The 19,770-nt window shown below is 46.6% G+C and overlaps 1 protein-coding gene across 11 annotated transcripts in view; it reads left to right on the top strand.

Moving 5' to 3' along the window:
* The window catches only part of TFDP2 (transcription factor Dp-2), a 184,877-nt gene extending 172,098 nt beyond the window's left edge, over positions 1 to 12,779 (top strand). For 10 of the 11 annotated variants that reach the window (XM_044251510.1, XM_044251511.1, XM_044251509.1 and 7 more), the window contains 2 exons: positions 3,435 to 3,540; positions 3,756 to 3,964. In XM_044251510.1, coding sequence (XP_044107445.1) covers positions 3,435 to 3,540; positions 3,756 to 3,939 — 290 coding nt within the window. In that variant the 3' untranslated portion in view covers positions 3,940 to 3,964. Of the gene's footprint in view, positions 1 to 3,434; positions 3,541 to 3,755; positions 3,965 to 11,917 lie in introns of those variants that run through there. The other variant, XM_044251513.1, reaches the window with a different exon arrangement.
* Positions 12,780 to 19,770: the final 6,991 nt, after the last annotated feature.

Raw genomic sequence — 19,770 nt, 5'->3', positions numbered from 1 at the left:
ACATTTTTATTTTTATCATTTCAGAAAGAAACCCCATATACATTAGCAGTCACTCCCTGTTCCCCCATTCCTCCCAGCCCTAGGCAACCAGTAATCTGCTTTGCCACTGGATTTGTCCATTCCGGACATTTCCTGTAGATGGAATCGCGCACTAGCAGCCTTTGTGACAGATGTCTTTCACTTAGCATGAGGTTTCCAAGGTTCATCCATGCCGTAGCCTCGGTACTTCATCCCTTTTTATTGCCATCGTGTGAATAGTAGCACATTTCATCTACCCATTCATTAGTTGGTAGACATTTGGATTGTTTCTACTTTGGGGCTATTACGAATGATGCTGCTGTAAACATTCTTGTACATGTTTCCGTGTGATCCTAAGTTGTCACTTCCGGTTGTCTACCTAGTAGTGCAATTTCTTGGTCAAATGGCAACTCTGTATTTCACATTTTGAGTAACTCCAATTCTATTCTCTTAAATAGAGAACTCTTGAGTAACACTATTCTCCAAAAGCATTTGTACCATTTTACAATCCTACCAGCAGTGTATGAGGGTTCTGGGTTGTCCACATCCTTCTCAGTAATTATTACTGTCCATCCTTTTTATTATAACCTATTCTTGTAGATGCGAGGTAGTATTTTACTGTGGTTTTATTTTGCATTTTCCTAATGACTAGTGTGCTAAACGTCTTTTTGTGTGCTTATTGGTCACTTGTAGATCTTCCTTGCAGAGATATCTATTCAGATCCTTTGCACATTTTTGCATCAGGTTGTCTTTTTATTGTGATTTTTAAGAATATACTGAGTATACTTTAAAACAAAGACAGTATGTTTTGCATGTTGTAGAATTCAGATTTTTTTTTTCTGATTCAGAAATCTTTATGATTGTCTCATTTCCCAAGACTGTGTCTATTCTGTACATATAATTTGGAGGCATAAATAATGCTTTTTGCCTTTGCGTTTACCAGTTTCCTTGATTTATAAATATCACCACCTAGAATTTCACATCACTTTCTGAAGGCACTGTACTATTAGTTCTAAGGTATAATAAATCAAATATGAGCAAAGAGGTAGTTATTATTTTTTTTTTTTTAAAGATTTTATTTTTTAAGTAATCTCTACACCCACCTTGGGGACCACAACCCAGAGATCAAGTTTCATGTTCTGCCAGTGAGCCAGCCAGATGCCCCTTGTCCTTATTTTATTTTGCTCTATGGTTTTGGCCCTCTGGTCAAAACACAAGTTTGTTAATTGAGATTTGGTTTCTGTTGGATTTGGTTCTTAAACTGGCACCATCCACCTGCTGCAGGTGTGACCCCTTCTTGTCCTTTAGCGAGCTTGCCCCCTCTTTTTACCCCCCACGCTCCCTTCTCCCCACTCTGTCCCCGAGCAGGCCCTGCTGTTTTCTTAGCAGCGCAGGCATACTGGCAGTCCAGCAGGGGCTGAATAAAGGGCTTACTCAATAAATCACCAGAACTTTATTTTAGCTTATTCTCAGTGAAAAGGTTCAGGGCAATCAGGCAGGCTCTATGGTTTTGATCTCTTTGTGACCTCATTTGCAGCCTGAGACATAGACTTTCTGGTTACTTTAAAAGAAGAAATTTGTGTCTTTAATGTGCAAAGGGACAGAATGGCTCTCCAGTTAGATTGTGAGAGCTATTGTGTGGATCTTATGATAATGCAAAAGAAATGTAGGCTTTTCAAAGCCATTGTGAAAAGGAAAATTTACTGTGTCACGCTCACAAACAAGTAAATAGCTGTGTTCTGACAGAAAGTTTCCATATATACTAATTAATATTCACCACAGGATTCTGGCTTTAATTTCATCTTGCACAGGCTTGTTCTTATTTAATGTAGTTAAAGTCTGCTATTCTTCTTAGAATTGAAGTTCTTTTTTTCCGCAGCTGTCTTAGCTAGCCTATAAAGAACAGGGTTCACAAGGCCATTTTAAAATTAATGAAATCATTTAGTTTCCTTTTTTTCTACATAGGAAGCTTCTCACTTGGTCAGACTGTACTAATAGCAGAGTGTTTAATCCTAGTATATATAGTTCTGGGAGTTTTTTGGGGTTCCTTTTTTTTTGGCACAGTAATTACAAAACTTTTGATTAGCTGTAATAAAGGCTCATTACTAAATTGCACTTTTTGAGTATATATATGGTCTTATTTTGTAATGTAAGTCAAAGAATTTGTTTTTAGGCATACATTTCTATCATTTCTTTTACCTCTTTTGTAACCTTAATGTGAAAGAGACTATACTCATTCATTCAGTAACATTTAGATCTTACATGTTCCACTCACTGTCTTCTTTGAGCTAAATTCTAGACAATGAGACCAGTATGAAACTAATAAAATTATAATAAGAATTTATCATGGTTATGATTGGAGAAATATGATATATACATAGAAAATAAGATTACAAGGTTATACACCCAAAATATTTTATGCAGACTAAAACAGTGTAATGCCTGTCTCACCTTCATTAGAAATGTGACTGTATAAGACCTTTTAAAATAAGGGCTAGTTTGAGTTACAGAGCAAAGGATACCAGGGAAAAGACTGTATCTTTGATGAGTAATAGCACTGAGTTCTTTAGGTGGCACATGAAAAGATGGTGCAGTGGGAGTTTTAGTAAAAATGTGTCTAACCTCCTTACCTGTTTCTTGTCATTTTTTTTTTCCCCCAGAAGGTGGGGAGGGGGCAGAGGGAGAGAGAGAAGCCAAAGCAGGCACCATACCCAGTGTGAAGCCTAATGCAGGGCTCCATCTCAACCCTGAGATCACAGCCTAAACTGAAATCAAGAGTCAGTCAGATGCTTAACTGAGTGACCCACTCAGGCACCCCTGTCCTTCTTACCTGTTTCTGATTTCACTTTCTTTTTACCCATTCCTGGCTTTAGCTTTTAACACCAGTCAGAGTCTTTGGTGGTAAAGACAGCAGGTGTCCAAGAATAGTGCAGCAATCACTGGGCTCTCAGCTGTCTCTCGAGGTCTTAATTAAGAGAAAAGAGTGGAAGTCTGTGATTGGTTTAATTAGAATTCTTCCTCACTGTAGTCTGCCTTCCCATATTTTTTTTCCTATTCTTATGTCCTAGAGATTTCCTTTTTCCAAGCTGAAGAAATGTGGATTATCCCCAGAGCAGGAGATTTACCTAGCTCTGATTTTTTTAAAGCTATTTAATTATTTATTTGAGAGAGCACACAAGCTGGGGAGCAGTGGAAGGAGAGGGGCAGCAGACTTCTGCTGAACAAAGAACCTGATGCGGGGCTCCGTCCTAGGACCCTGTGATCACAACCTGAGCCAAAGGCAGCCGCTTTACCGACTGAGCCCCTCAGACGCCCTTCACCCAGCTGTAATTTAGATCAGGTTCATGCCCTTCCTCATCTGTGCTTCCTTCAACTTGCAGTGAACCGACATCTTCTGTTTCTGTTTCTCCCTACAGATATCTCCACAGGACCTTCCTGGTTAAATCAGGGACTACTTTTGAACTCGACTCAATCAGTTTCAAATTTAGACCTGACCACTGGTGCCACCTTGTCACAATCAAGGTATGTATTTTTTCTGGGTTAGAAAGAGAAGCGGTGAAGCCCTGAGCACCTCCGTGGGAAGAGCCAGGTGTCATTGCCGGCACAGGTCTTTCTGCAGCGGGTTTGGGCAGAGTTCCCCAGTGGTACCTCCTCTCCCGTGTTTTTAGTCCTACATTTTACAAAGCTTAAAACATTGACCACGTTAATGAGCTTGTGTGTTTTTAATTATTTGCTAGTGTAAACCAAGGGTTGTGCTTGGATGCTGAAGTGGCCTTAGCAACTGGGCAGTTCCTTGCCCCAAACAGTCACCAGTCCAGCAGTGCGGCCTCTCACTGCTCTGAGTCGCGAGGCGAGACCCCCTGTTCATTCAACGACGAAGACGAGGAAGATGATGAGGAGGATTCCTCCTCCCCAGAATAAAGACAGGAGAAAACCCACATTTTAATATTTGATGCTCATGTGTGTTTTTAGTGTGAGCTCTTGTTTTTGAAATGATTGCTTCAGTCTTTGCCTTTGTTTGCACTGTGTGTTCAGTGAAAACTAGGGAAACACAATAAGCAAATTATCTGAAGGCTAAGATGATTGAGATGAAAGTTAACATAGCATGAATGAAAACTCTGAATGACAGAGCCATGGATCATACCGCAAACAAAGCGGTTTTCTGAGGTGATAGAGGGGACAGTCCCTAAAGAATTGGCAGCATGAATGAAGCTCATTTATCTTCCACGAGTTGGGATCCTTGTGTTCCCCCACACCCACGTAACCCTCCTTAGAACCAAGATTGCTGTAGCAAATAGCCAGTGACATCACGTTTGTCATGTCTCTCTTCCTCGACTGGGCTGCTTTTTACAAGCAGAAGTGACCGTGAGAGGGTCCAGTGAGGATGAGTTGTACAGTGAGGGGTGTAGACAGCAATTCTTGTGGTCTAAGGAGTATAGATTGAACTGCTGAACTAGTTGGAAGTCTAGTTGAGGTGCTTGGTGCATCAGCTGCCTTAGACAGCTTCTAGAAAGGAGCAAGCGCTAATTCTTAAGTACTTAAGTGACATTTAGAATAATTTATAGTAAAACTGAAACGATCATTATTAGCCAATGCGTTGGTGCATAGAATTTTCTAGGGCTACTTCTGGAAGCCAAAATAGAATAGCGTTTCCACGTGCATTAAATACTTTGCCAGCACTGCCTTTGCCAGCATTTGAAATCTGGAATTTTACAGAGAAGGAAATTGTATCTGTAGTTTGAATCAAAGCTATGCATTTCATGTAGCTTTTTCATTTAAAACAGAACCGAGAAACAAATTCCTGTGACTGAACTGCTTGCTTAGAGTTCCCTACAGTGCTTGTATGATTTTACTCCGTGTGCAATTTGTGAAAATGAACCAAATGTCATTACTTTTGTCTTAAAAGAAAAGTCTACTTCAAGAATATGGACAGCAATGTTTTCCTGTACATGTCACCTTTTGTACATTTTCGTTTATCAAAATTACCGTATTTGGCTTATTCCTGGCTAAACTGCATTTCAAACTAACCTGCTATTCAGTGTTTCACAGAAACACGGAAAAATATTGATCACTCCAAACGCTTGGATCTGTTTCATATTGTGCAGTAAACAGTATGTTGTTCCATAGCCAAAGATGCCACTGGGAACACTACACTGGTGTAGTCACAGTTCCTGCTCCTCTGAACAAGGGAGCATGGGGATACCTGCCAGCGTGGCCAAACCCCAATCTAATTTCACAGTAAGGCCTTCAGAAGGAGCAAATAATAATGGAAAATAACCCTTTGACTCGAATCATTTGGATTTGCCTCTAGATTAATCTAGCACCTTTGGGCCCAGCACAGGCTTGTCCCAGATTGGTACTTTTCTAAATCCATGGGGGAAGTATGGATGCCTTCTGATATCTTTTTCACTCTGCTTCCAGTGAGCCAGAGGTGAAAGATACAGCTAACCTAAAATTTTTACTAAGGCTGTGAAAACTAATACATGAGAACACACAACTTTAAGTTCCTTTGAGACAGCACTCATTCTGTCAGAAAGAAGCCATAGTGCAGACTTGGAGTGGTCAAGGGGGCAGGGAGGTGGAGGCAGTTCTTAGAGAATTCCATCTCTGCCTGAGTGCAGGGGCACAGCTCCGAGGCTGGGTGGATGGCCGGAGCCCGGAGGACCACAGAGGCTGCAGTGAGGCTCCAAGCGCTTCCAAGACATTTCTGAGTCGAAGATCATCAGCTAAAAGCTGAGTAAAACTGAGTTTCCTGCCAAACTACCACCTCCTTTACTAACTCCAACCTTAACCACCCACATCCCTATACTTGAGGGGGGCGGGCACTGCTAGCTCTTTAGTTTTCAGAATCTTTTATACAGGTTCCAAGACCTGAACTTCAACATTTGTACAGATACATTAACCATAACCATTCCTCCACCAAATAGCAGAGTCCTTGCTGGAGCTCTTGGGACACCACCCCCTTCTCTATTCTCTCTCTCTCTCTCGCTCTTTCTCTGCTGCTATAGTGTAGTATACTGATAAAACACAGGTTTGTTTTTTTAAAAGCAACCAAAGACTCCTAACGTAACTGGTGCCCCGTCACTGGCCCTCTCAGCATGTGCATGTGGTATTTGGTGGGAAATGGTCTCCGTCCCTCAGCAATGTATTTGGCTTCCTGCTGAGGACATCCTTTGGAGTCACCGTGGTCACCAGTACATGTCGCTCGTATAAAGCCTTACCTGAGCAGAAAACTAAGTTGGGATGTTTAGAAAGGTAAATTCTTTTATTCTTCTGTATCTCCCCTAAAGAGATTTTTTAAAACTTCAACACTCAGTCACAATTGCATATAGAAGTCGAAGTAACAAAATGTTGGGAAATTAGGGTCACAACATCCAGGATTCTTCATAGCATAGCCCTTGGGGTTACCTGCACATACAGACACCGCTCCCAGAAGGTGCTCATCCCACTCTGCTTTTCCGGGAGTTCGAGAGGCCTTTTTCCTCCTTGAGGGTCAGCTCAGCTGTGACCCTTTGAAGTGCGTCACGTCATCCGGTCAGTGTATTCATGCTCCCTTTAGCACTTATGCGGGGGGGCAGCAGACCTGCCCCAGCTGGCCCACACACGGGGAGGGCAACACTGCCAGAGTCCACGGCAGTGATTCCGGCCCCCAGGCACCTGCCCAAGCTCCCCTGCGGCCCACCCCGTGAATCTGTCTCATCTACTTCATCCTTTCACGCTGACAAGGGCAGGAGAACAGCTCTAGTAAGTGCTGATGTGGATTGTGCCTTATGACCACAGAGGGCGCTATGGAGCGGGCAGGAAAGAGGGTGCTGACGCTGGCCCTGGACAACATGACAGATGATGACCACATTTTTGGTTGGCCACAGTTTACTTCTTTGTAGGAGTGGTGGGAGTTTCGGCCATTGTAGCAGGAGGAAAGAAGAGAACTCCGCTCACTGGCAGAATTTACAGTTGTAACCATACCCTACCATATTTGAAAAATAAAGCCAGGGTCAGTCCTCAAATGCAAAATAGCTCCTATCAGATCGTTAAAATGGGGATGTTTCACAAACTTTCAGACATCTGTCACTCGGCTGTTCGCTAAAACCACAACTCTTGGTTACTTGGGTCATGGAGACAGCGGAGTTGCTCCGCGTGTAGATGTAACTTGGGCCCTGGGGACACAGTGGCGGTGGGTGTTCTTGGGGGTAGGGTTACAAAGGAAGGGAGGGAGCTGCCAAAGCTGTTTGTCTCATAACCACACTGAGAGAGAGAGTTGGGGGAGGGGGCTGTTTAACTGGATCAGCGCTTCACGCTAAGGGCCCTATCCAGCTCCCTCTCCTCAGGCCTATGAACGAAGTGTGTCTCCACAGTAGATCTGGGATGTAGGTGTTAAGATTGTACCTCCTTAGTGGTAAGTATGGAGTGGGTGTTGGACAGTGAATGTAAAGATTTAATCCTTCAATAGGTATTTGAGTGAATAAGAAACAGAAAACATTGAGAATGATCAGTGCTAAGGGGGAAAATGACAGGGTAATAAGATGGTAGGGGGAAGGCGACTTTGGCTGAAATGGCCAGGGAAGGCACCCCCCACCCCGAGAAAGTGACATTTGTCCTGGATCAGACAATGAAAGACTTGCCGAACCACTCTGTCCCGTAAAATGCACTTTTTAAGCATACATTTTGGAGTTTATTAAGGAATTTTTAAGATTGAAAAGAAAAACGAATTTAGCTACCAGCAGTATCCATAAACCAAGAGAAGATTCTAACTAACCCATGACATTCTCATTATTAGCTTCATCACCTTGCAGTAGAACCTATACCATAGAAAAGTAGTCACTTTTCTAGGTGTTTTCTTCTAATTTTCAAGTGGTTAGATACATAAAGATCTACTTTTTATATTAGATACATAAAAGATAATCTTTTACTCTGTGTGTGGATTGGCCTTAGTGGAGCTAAAGACTCCCCCAGGATATTTTCACAAATAGGCTCCGCATTTTCATGACCCATGGCAGCAGTCTGTGGGCACTGCCAATCCTGAGTTTGTGTTTATGGGAGACCCACAAGAGTGCCTGGGGCCTGCACTGTGCCGCCTGCCTCAGGAGTGTGCCTCCCCGCCCTCTAAATCACAGCTGGCAGTTAAAGCTTCAGGTAAGCCACACTATTACTTAAAAGAGAAAAGCCTGATATATGCTTAAGATCTTTCCTTTTTAAGAAAAATGTAAATGCCCACATAATGATAACATTTCTCAGGAATTAGCCCCTTCAAGGTATCTCTGAACAGTTATGCTTACGTAACTTTTGAGATCCAGTTCCCCCACATATGTCTACATTCACACTATGCTAAAGAAGAAAAAGTGGTGGACGTGCAACTCTGACCCTCCAGTTATGCCGTGGGTATGTCTGATGCATACAGAAGCATACGTGGTAGCAGACAGCCATGCATGATAGTACTGAAGACAGCAATCAGTGTGTTCATTTCATACGTGCATTCTGTGCAGCTCTTCCTCAGTCAAGGTGAAATCCTGTGTCATTCTTATACGGCCTTTGCTTTTCAAAAAGGACTCTAGAATCCAGTGTTGTCTTGACCCTTGCTGGTCCAACAGACTGGACTTTGGGCCTCCCTGCTTAGAGCTGTGTTGGAAGCCAGCATAGATGAAACGGGCAGGACTCACCTTTTCTCCACCAAGGGTCTCAGAGAGAAAGGAAGCATCTCTTCCACCCCATTCATTGAGAAACAAGCTGAGAGGGGTGCCTGGGTGGCTCAGTGGGTTAAGCCTCTGCCTTCGGCTCAGGTCATGATCTCAGGGTTCTGGGATTGAGCCCTGCATCCGGCTCTCTGCTCAGCAGGGAGCCTGCTTCCCCTGCCCCCCACCTGCCTCTCTGCCTACTTGTGATCTCTCTGTTAAATAAATTATTTAAAATTTAAAAAAAAGAGAGAGAGAGGGAGAAAGAGAAACAAGCTGAGAGCTTGACCTGCCTAATATCCCTCGGCCTCTCCGGCCGAGTTTGCACCACAACCCCGAATTTCTTCCTGAGGGCCACAGGGCCTCCTGAAAACCGTCCCCTCACTACAGTCCTTCCAAACAGCTCTGAATAAGTATCAGTCCTCTGTCACACCAAGTGCTTCACAGCCAAGGAGCACAAGTGGAACTCCACTCCTGAGTCCCCACCATGAGGCTACGGTGTCAGCTTTGGGCCCCTCTCCACCTGGGAGACCCCAGTTTTAGACCTCACACCTGGGAAGAAACTCCTTCCTCCATGAGCAAAGACTGCCCTGCATGTTGGTCATTGATAGGAGGCTGGAGAGGCTGGTTTATTAGTGGATCTTTCTGTACCGCATTAGCTTGTTTCTGTCTGTTCTGTCTCAACAAGGAAACTCCCCCAGATCATGTTTGGGGTTAACAAACCTTTGTCACTTCAGACTCCCCATGTCGCTAATCATACATCATCTTCCGCATGCCAGGCACCACCTAGTAACAAATGGCCTGATGTTTTGTTTTGTTTTTTGTTTGTTCATAGTGGGTCAGCATTTTTTTCAGACCACAGTTTGAAGACTTCTCTGAGCACATTGCAGTTCTGTTCCTCCTAGCAGCACAATGGCAGGTTCCACCTTTCATTAGCAACCGGCCCAAGCTCGCTGGCAGCTGCTCCGCGGGCCTGAGCTCTCAGGTCCATGGTCTGGTACTGGGAGTTCCTTGAGGTGTTTTGTTTACCACCACCACACTTGACTTTGAGACAGAAGAGAGGCTCTGAGGCAAAACCACAAGTTTGTTCACCTTTTCCTTTGGAGATGCTTTACTCCGATCATGTGCTGTTGGGTTTGGTTTCCAGAAAATATAGTCTGCTTTTTTTCTGCATGAAGGAAACATTGTGGTGCCACATGCTTAAAACAGTTTAAACGAGAGAAGTCAGGGGAAGATGCAGACACCACATCTGATTTGCCTAACGTAGACTTGATTAGATTGAAGTACCTAACCTAATATGATGTATTATTTTATAGCATCTCAAACTTTGTAAATAAATACCGTTATTTTTATATGGAAATTTTATAGAAGAGCTATTTCTGTATACTTAATTATTCCTGGATTTCCTGAAATTGCTTCCAATAGATAACAAGTTCTAAGCAGTGTTCCTCTAAGGATGGTTCAAGGACCACCTGCGGCAGAATTAACGAGGAGAGTTCTAAAATGTTGCATCCCCAGGACCCACCCCAGATGCTCCGAAGTGCTAGCAGTGGGCCTCCCTGGGAAGTTGTATTTGTAATAAACTCTGAGTGATGGTTTTTGTCTATTAAAGTGTATCTTTATCCATCCTGTAAGCTTAAAAGAAGGAAAGAAAAAACATCTGAGATGAGATGAGTGTAACTTGTGCTTGAGAAAAAAAAGGATCAGACTATTCTATGATTTGAATGAGATGTATTCTAGAAAAAATAAATAATTTAAATAATGTTGGTCTCTCATTATTAGTGGGCCGATAGGGGGTAAGAGGGTATTGTGGTATGCTGCTCTGCCCTCCCTCCTTTAGGACCAGGACACTCCATTCTTTGTGTCCCCCCCCCCCCCCCGCAGGAATTGCCCTCAGCAGAGAACTGCTTTTCCTGCAACTATGCCCACAAACAGCCAGTGAGGGTACAAAAGCCCAGCTTCCTTGCTGCAATCTGGGGTATCTGAAGTGCCATCCAGTTTCAGAATTCCTCATGGAACTGGGCAGTTCCCTCTAACAACTGCATCGTGGTTCAGCTTTCCCCTACTGCCCCATCCTGCTTCCCCCACTCTACAGGCGGTGGCCCCAAGAGTACCCCCCAGTACACACATGCCACCTGTCCCACCTGTGGTGGAAATATGTCAGTTGCTTTAAAGGTTTTCTGTCTTACAGACCTAGGATTTTACATCTTTTTAAGGTTACTTGAGAAGATTATAGCATAATGAATCGTGTCTTCACAGTCCCAGAAATGATTGACCTAAATGCAGTTTTTTAAGGGAAGATGCTTTTTTCACCCCTTTATACCAAACCAGGAGCACCCAGAACAGCTGAGGTGAGGAATACAAAATGTGATGTTCCCAAGTCTCAAGCAGAATTTCAAGGTTTCTGGCCTCAGGGACTGTAGCCCCTCTGCACCTGTTCAGGCAACCTCTGGCTGCTTCAGGGAGAAGCAGGAGCTCCTGGAAATGGCTGTCTGCTATGTTCCTACAAGCTAGGCAGAGGACGGACTTGATGGGCACATGGATAAGAAGAAGGTGCAGAAGGGTTCGGAGCAATTTGGGGGCCAGACAGAGGTGCCAGGGCTTGAAGAGACACTAAGAAATGACTAGGGAAGCTCGCCCTTGAATGTTCATGCCCAGAAAGGAAGGTCACTTCCTGTAAAGATTGTTACCTGAGTTTAGTGTATCAAGGAATGGTGGTGGCGTGGGACACCAGTGTTGAAATGGGAGCCAGTGCCCACTTCTTTGTCCCAGGGCTTTACTGGAGTGAGCCCCGGCTGCTTTGCCCTCTGCTCCTCTTACCCACCCCCTTGTAGCCACTTTTTGGAGCCATTTGGTTATGTGTCTGAGGACTGGATCATTTGGCCATGAGAGAGTGCTTTAGCTCCTGCAGCCCCATGGGGGATGTTGTGAAGGACTGCGGGGAATGTCGTGGGTAGCCATCTTCCGCACTGCTGACAGGGAAGATGTCTGCAGACTCTAGGAGTTGTTTACTTCAAAACGCCCTTTTTGGTGAAGGGTGCTTGCCTGAGAGGACAAAGCATCAGAAAGAAGACAGCCTCATCCAAGTGCCTCCTCCAGGAGACAGAATCCATTTGACAATTGACATCTTTTTAGATTCATATTCCTAAAAGCTGTTTTTTGCTCCCTCCCTCCTGACCGATGAACTACTTTAGTTCCCTACCTCATCTGTTTTTGCATCTTTATTCGAGTGCTAGCTCCTCTTACTGCTGCTGAACCCAGAGCCACCACCAGCCTTCCCAGCTTTCTGGCCTGTCAGAAGGTCTTCATCTGCTGTTACTGTGGACGACAGCCAGATGCCTGCCAGCTCCCAGAACGCTGCCCGCTCCACCTTCCTTATGAGAGAACCTTCCAGCTCCTTGCTAAAACTTGTTTCTTGAAATCCTCTCTGAGTATAAAATGTACTGTGGTGAAGACCTGTATCAGAGTGGGTGAAACCACTCCCACTTCAGGCAAAATCAAGTTTGTCAGAAGCACTAGTTCACTTTCATACATGTCACTTTCTGACATTTCTGCCACAGGGCACAGTGACTATCACCTAATCACTTCTTGCTCACTTGCTTATCTCCCGCCTTGCTCAAGAGGCCTGTGGGAAGACTAGGAGGTTAGTTTTCTTTCATACCCTACCACTTGGCCACAGTTCCCAACAAGCCAGAACTCAATGAGAAATTTGAGAAGAATGTACACGAAGCTCGGATATGACAGCCCTGGAGGTTACCACGTCCACTGGGATGATTTTCAGATACTGCTAAAGTGTAAATAGACTTGTTTTCACACCTCCAGTGAATGAAGATTTGTGGTTCTTCCATCTGAACACACACAAAAAAGTGCTTGCATAGGATGTGTTTTTAAAACCTCTCGGTATTGTCTGCTTTTGTGATGTGTCCCTAGAGGAGAGACAAGGCCTTTCCCTGCAGGGGAGAGGCCAGTGTTTCTGCAGGATGGGGTTCAACCTACCTACGATCTAAAAGATGAACAGTGTGCTCAAGTTTCATCAACATTTGGTTTAAAAATCACTATTAAGGGACACCTGGGTGGCTCAGTGGGTTAATCCTCTGCCTTCGGCTCAGGTCATGATCTCAGGGTCCTGGGATCGAGCCCCACATCGGGCTCTCTGCTCGGCAAGGGGCCTGCTTCCTCCTCTCTGCCTCCTCTCTGCCTGTGTCTCTGCCTATTTGTGATCTCTGTCTGCCAAATAAATAAATAAAATCTTTTTAAAAAATCACTATTAATAGTTAAAGATATGAATAATGAAGATGACAGATTTTTAGTTTAATAAATACTTTTGGGAAATTATTTTTAAGAACCAGAACCAAACATGAGCCCAATGGACCCTCTTTCAAGTCTGATTAAAGGCATATACAGCGAGGCAGGTCATCCAACCACATTTCCTCCAGTGGGGGTAATGTTCCTCGCATTCCCCTACCTTCAAACAGACAAGCCAGGGCAGAACACGAGAGGCTGCCTGCTACTTTCACCAGGGTTTTGAGTCAGCCCCTGGCAGAAAGGTGGGGAAGGCCGGCACCTTCAAAGGTCCCAGATCTCTGGCTTCCTCACCTGTATTCAGGGATATAGACCTCCAGAGGAAGAGTCTTCTGAGAGAGACAGGGCTTGTGAATGGACACCAGCCCCAGTGTTTCCAGAGACAATTTCTCAAAAAACATTTCTAAAACCTCTTGGTTAAAGATCGCTACTGCAAGGGCAGCTGTGACCTCCCGGTCAGACCTGTGCCAGAAAACTTGCCTGTTTCTTGACTGGGCAGGTTAAAGACAGGCCTGGCCAAAGAAATAAGCTTGCCAGGGAGAGTTCCTCCCTCCCTCCCCCGTCTCTTCCCCATCGTGAATCCCTTCGGAAAGATCTCTCAGAGCCTGGAGGGCAAAAACACCAGCAAGTTGCAGGGTTGGGGTTTGGCCAGGGAGGTGGGTGCCTGCTAGGACAGGCTGCAGCCACTCCCAGCCATCATGACAAAGGACAAACACAGAAACTGATGGGAGAAAAAAATCTGGGGATATACTGTTGGTTTGCAACCTCAGGGGCTTTCCAGGTGGAATCCGAAATAGCCCCGTAACTAGAGGGCAGGGAGAGGGTAAAGAGGCAGGCCACTCCAGGCTGGTAGGTGGCAATTCTAAGAAGAAAAGGGGGCTTGACATTTAAGACTTGTCTTGGGCGGCAGCAAGATAAATGCATCCCATACTCACTCTGCAGATCTTAAAAGTTCACAAAGAGGCCTTAACTGGGTTTAGTCACGTACACCGTGCAGGTGTTCTCAACTGTAGCAAGGCTGTGTCCTTGGAGCAGCCTCTGGGAATGGGAAAGGCAAACAGAAACCCCGTTCCGCAGACACAGAAGGCAGAAGGAAGCCTGAGGGCCAGGGTCCAACTCATGGACCAGCTGGCAGTCCTGGCTTTTTGATGACCTTCCCCAACTGACATACGACTAGCAGAATAAGCCTAGAAATGAAAGACCACAACATCCATATATCATCAGCCATGCGAACCATAGAGGCGCTGGAGGGTAATGGCCGATCAGCAGTCAGCAGCTGTTTCTCCCTCCAGGTGGGCAGGCAGGGGATGAAAACTCCAGTGCCAGCTGCGGCAGTTGGTAAGCGGAAGCACAGTCTCCTTTGTGTTTTATTTTGTTTTGTTTTTAGATTTTTGTTGCAAGACAACATTACCAATCGCGGCACTAGGAGGCCCTGACTGAGTTAAAGTACTGCTGGGTATAAATTAATGAATTGAAAGACAAACGGTGAATCCATCTATTCATTTGATAAGCTGCCATTTGAGAAAATTTAGTTGACATTTCTTTGCACACATGCACACACATATAAATAAACAGTCCAAATCCCTTAAGATAATCCCTATGCATAATCCTATAATGTTCCAAATTTTCTGTAGGATTTTGTCACGTTCAGTAAGCAGTATTAGGGGTACCTGGGTAGTTCAGTAGTTGTCGGCTTGCTGCCATTTACATGCTTGTTAGAACTGGTAGCCACTGGATTCTTCCATACTTAAGTGTGGGCAGCTGTTAACAAGAGAACACTTGCCTGGAGAAGCCAGAGAGCATGGGAGGGAATGAGTGTTTTATATAGTCAAAAACAGATGACTAAGAACTCTATCAAGAAATCCATAATACTCCCAGCTGCTTACATGAATTTGTAATATCTTCCCAGGAGAAGTTCTAACAGTACAGAAGGTGAGTGACCATCCCAAAGTCACGAAGAGACCAAATTACTTGTAAAGAAAGGATCTCGACTCTGGAGTTCTAGCGGGAGAAAGGTCCACACCCAATCTTTTCATTCAGGGAGGGAAAAGCCTTAAATGCCAGAGGGGCCAACACAAGGCACCAGGCTTCTGCTTCAAGCCTGAGTTCTGAAAGGTTTGCCAAACATTCACCCCATCCTCATCTTAAGTTCAAAGACAGTCCTGTTTAAATCCCTGGTTTAAAAGGTGAACTTTCAGGGGAACCTGGGTGGCACAGTTGGTTGGGTGTCCATTTCCTGGTTTTGGCTTGGTCCTGATCTTGGGGTTGAGGGATCTAGCCCCGAGTTGGGATCCCTGCTCAGCGTGGAGTCTGCTTGAGATTCTCTCTCTTCCTCTCTGTCTGCCCCCTTCACTTTGCACCCACGTGCGTGTGTGCTCTCTCTCCTTCAAATAAATAAATCTTTAAAAATAAAAGGTGAACTGAATCCAGGCATATTCAGTCAGAAGCCCATTTAAAAAGGCCTGCCTGGGCGGGGGAGGGGGGCAGCTGGGGGGTTCAGGTCATGATCTTGGCGGCTGGGATTAAGCCTTGCATTGCACCCCCTGCTCAACAGGGGAGTCTGCTCTCTCTCTCTCTTTCTCCTGCCCATCCCCCCAGTTCATGCTCTCTCCCACTCACTCTCAAATAAAAATAAATAAAATCTTAAAAAATAAATAAATAAAAAGGCCTCCTGGATCAGACACAGATCCTGTTTTCCTCCTACCCTCTGCACCCATATGTGTATTACTAGGCTGAAGGAGAAACCCTTTCAGCCAGTTGAATTAGTAACTAGTTTGTAACTTGAATTAGTGACAGTCGAGTTGGTCGAGATACTTTTTCACAGACCCGGAGCAAGTCTCCTAAGCTAACCAGGGGCACTGGCTCCAAAAGCTCGTGCTGATGAGTGTAGGGAATGTGCTTAACCAAATTTGAGGACTGCTGTGGCCAGAGCATGAAGCACAGGAAGGGAGACATAATTTGTTTCCCAAATAATTAAACTTTAACAACAATAATTAAAAAGTAAGAAATATAGCACCAACTACCAGGCGCTATTTTAAGTACTTAGCCCTATTTTACAAACCAACACTCAGAAACAGAGAGCCTGAGCAAGGGGCTGAGAAAGGATTTAAACGTAAGGAGTTGTGAAAATTAATAAAAGAAAAACTCATTTAGAATGAAGTCGGGAGGCCAGGATGGGCAGTTCTCATGCCCTTCTATTCCCGGTGTAAGGGTCTGCCCCTCCCAGAGGAACTTGCTTGTGGACCCTGAATGTAAGGGTGGGGCAGACTGCGTGGAGACATCCAATCAGTAAGCCGTATGTATATCCACTGGGAAAGTTGGAATTCAATTGGCCACCTGTGTAGGGGCGGGGCTTAACCACCCCCATAAAGGTTGCTCTGCCAGGCTGTCAAGGGGGGGGCTGCTGCAGGAGAGTCGGGGCTGCTGCAGGAGGGCCGGGGGCTGCAGCAGGAGAGCAGCGGCTGCTACAGGAGCGGTGGAGTCGGCGGAGAGCGGTGAAGTCCGCGGAGAGCGGTGAAGTCGGCGGCCCCGAGCGCCGCCGCCTGCAGCCTCCGGCGGCGGCCCCGAGCGCCGCCGCCTGCAGCCTCCGGCGGCGGCCCCGAGCGCCGCCGCCTGCAGCTTCCATCCTCCGGCGGCGGCCCCGAGCGCCGCCGCCTGCAGCTTCCAGCCTCCGGCGGCGGCCCCGAGCACCACCGCCTGCAGCCTGCAGCCTCCGGCAGCGGCCCCGAGCGCCGCCGCCTGCAGCCTGCAGCCTCCGGCGGCAGCCCCGAGCAGTCCAGTTGTCAGCGGTCCCTCGACGCCTGCGGTCCTGAGACATCTGCGGTCCAGTTGCCAGCGGTCCCTCGACGCCTGCGGTCCTGAGACATCTGCGGTCCAGTTGCCAGCGGTCCCTCGACGCCTGCGGTCCTGAGACATCTGCGGTCCAGTTGCCAGCGGTCCCTCGACGCCTGCGGTCCTGAGACATCTGCGGTCCAGTTGCCAGCGGTCCCTCGACGCCTGCGGTCCTGAGACATCTGCGGTCCAGTTGCCAGCGGTCCCTCGATGCCTGCGGTCCTGAGACATCTGCGGTCCAGTTGTCAGCGGTCCCTTGACGCCTGCGATGCTAGCGGCCCTGCCCCGCGCTCCAGGACCCTCAGCAGTGACACAGTGAGAAACGACCTAGATGTCAGCAACCTCATTGGGAGTAGGCTCGCCGGGGTCAAAGTTGTCATCTTTTATAAAAGAAAGCCCTGACCGGTCAGTGCGATTCATGATGCTTGGCGCGAAATAAAGTTTTGCTTGACCTTCGCTTTGTATCAGTCTCGTTCCTTTGATCACGGACCCTAACATTTGGGGGCTCGTCCGGGATCAAACGACGAGAACTGAGCCAGCATCAGAATTTTTAAGAACAGCCTCCGGAGGTATTGGGTTTCGAGGTATTGGGTTTCGAGGTATTGGGTTTCGAGGTATTGGGTTTCGAGGTATTGGGTTTCGAAGTATTGGGTTCCGAGGTATTGGGTTTCGAGGTATTGGGTTTCGAAGTATTGGGTTCCGAGGTATTGGGTTTCGAGGTATTGGGTTTCGAGGTATTGGGTTTCGAGGTATTGGGCTTCGAAGTATTGGGTTCCGAGGTATTGGGATCCTATCCGTCTGTCTGGTTGGAGCTCCAGGGTATAGCCCACCGGGGAGAAGCTGGACGCAGCCATGCTCCCCAGGGCTGGAGTGGATGCGGGGACGCCCCATCCCTCTGCTGATAGATCGACAGGGGGTTCGAGTCCCCCTGGGCGGTCGGGGGGTTCGAGTCCCCCTGCGCGGTCAGGGGGTTCGAGTCCCCCTGGGCGGTCGGGGGGTTCGAGTCCCCCTGGGCGGTCGGGGGGTTCGAGTCCCCCTGCGCGGTCAGGGGGTTCGAGTCCCCCTGGGCGGTCGGGGGGTTCGAGTCCCCCTGCGCGGTCAGGGGGTTCGAGTCCCCCTGGGCGGTCGAGGGGTTCGAGTCCCCTTAGGCGGTTGGAAGATGAAAATAGCCGCCATAAGTGGCAAATTTGGGGTAAGAATCACTGGGTCTGCAGTTGTCTTTGTCTGGTTCTTTTGTTATCTATTGTGTGGTGTTTTGTGGACCAAAAAAGCCCCCCCTCAGCAGCAGGCTCTGGATAAGGATCACTGGGTCTACGTTTGTTTTTGTCTTGTTCTTTTGTTGTTGTCTGTTGTGCTGTTTGTTGTATTTGGAGAAATGGGACAAACAGAGAATAAGGGGCCTGTGACACCCCTAGGTCTTGTTCTTGAACATTTCAAAGATTTTCAAGGTAAAGCCACTCAGTCAGGTGATAAGGTTTATCCAGGAAAACTAAAAACACTCTGTCAATTAGAATGGCCCAATTTCTCCACAGGGTGGCCACCGGAAGGAACGTTTGCCTTGACTCAGATATATTCTACCCTGAGTGAGGTCTTGGATCTACATCGAGACCAAGTACCATATATTGTGGCCTGGCGATACCTGATAGAAGAGCCACCGTCATGGCTCAAGTCCCATCTTCCACCTGCTAATGAAATTATTTCTCTCCCTCTAAGGCAGGTTGGAGCACCAAAACCAGAACAAGCAGATAAGGGGGATTCAGGGAAGAAGACCGTTCTACCTCCATCAGATATGGAGGATGCGGAATTCACCCCCCTTTATTTGTCTTCTAAATCTGACTCTCGGTCCCAAAATGTCTTTACAAGTCCACCTCATACACGGTCGGGGTCCACCTATGGGATCACCATGCAGCGAGACTGCCCTGATCCTTCCCCTTTCCCCTATCCTCCTCAGCCTTCCTCTACCTCACTGGTACGGTCTGTGCCGATGCTGCCCCTTCATGAGGTTGCTCTACCAGAGGGGAGAGGGCGGCCTTACTTAAGCTATATCCCTTTCTCCTCTTCTGACATCTATAACTGGAAAACCCAACACAAATCCTTTTCTGATCACCCTCAGGATTTAATTAGCCTCTTGGAAACTGTTTTTCTTACTCATCAACCCACCTGGGTAGATGTTCAACAGCTCCTTATGGCTCTCTTTAATGGGGAAGAACGGGATCGCATCATGCGAGAAACCCATAAGGTGATAAGCGAGAGACTTGGCAGGGACCTCGATCCCCGCCGGATGGAGGACTACTGCCCGAGGGAATCTCCCGACTGGGATCCAAACTCTGATGAAGGTAAGGAGAGCTTACGTTTCTACCGCCAGGCTCTATTGGGAGGCCTCCGTGCAGCTGCAAGGAGACCCATAAATTTATCCAAAATTAGTACAGTGACTCAAGGTAAGAATGAGTCTCCAGGAGCCTTCCTAGAAAGGCTAATTGAAGCCTATAAAATGTATAGCCCGATCAATCCTGAGGCACCTGAAAATCAGAGGGCAATGAATCTTGCTTTTGCAAGTCAGTCAGCCCCAGATATAAGGAGAAAACTTCAGAAAATCGAAGGATTTGAAGGAAAAAATCTGACTGAGTTAGTGGGAATAGCAGAAAAGGTATTTAACAACAGGGATGCACAAGAGGATGAAAAAGAGACAAAAAAATTGGTTAAGGTTTTGACATTACATGAGGCGGGGAGGAGACGGCTAGGGGATAGTAAATGGAAGGAAAAACCTAAGCAGAGAGAAGGCAGGCGGGAAGACTTAGATTCCAATCAGTGTGCTTACTGTAAAGAAAAAGGACATTGGGCCAGGGAGTGCCCTAAAAGGAAGACGGCAATGCTTGCCACCAGAGATTGAAGGGGCCATGGTTCGGAACCCCTCCCCGAACCTCGGGTAAAAATTGAAGTGGAGGGGAAA

This window comes from Neovison vison, chromosome 6 (assembly GCF_020171115.1).
Source record: "Neovison vison isolate M4711 chromosome 6, ASM_NN_V1, whole genome shotgun sequence".
Lineage (NCBI taxonomy): Eukaryota > Metazoa > Chordata > Mammalia > Carnivora > Mustelidae > Neogale > Neogale vison.
Note: the sequence above shows the minus strand (reverse complement) of the source record. Positions and strands in the feature narration are given on the sequence as shown.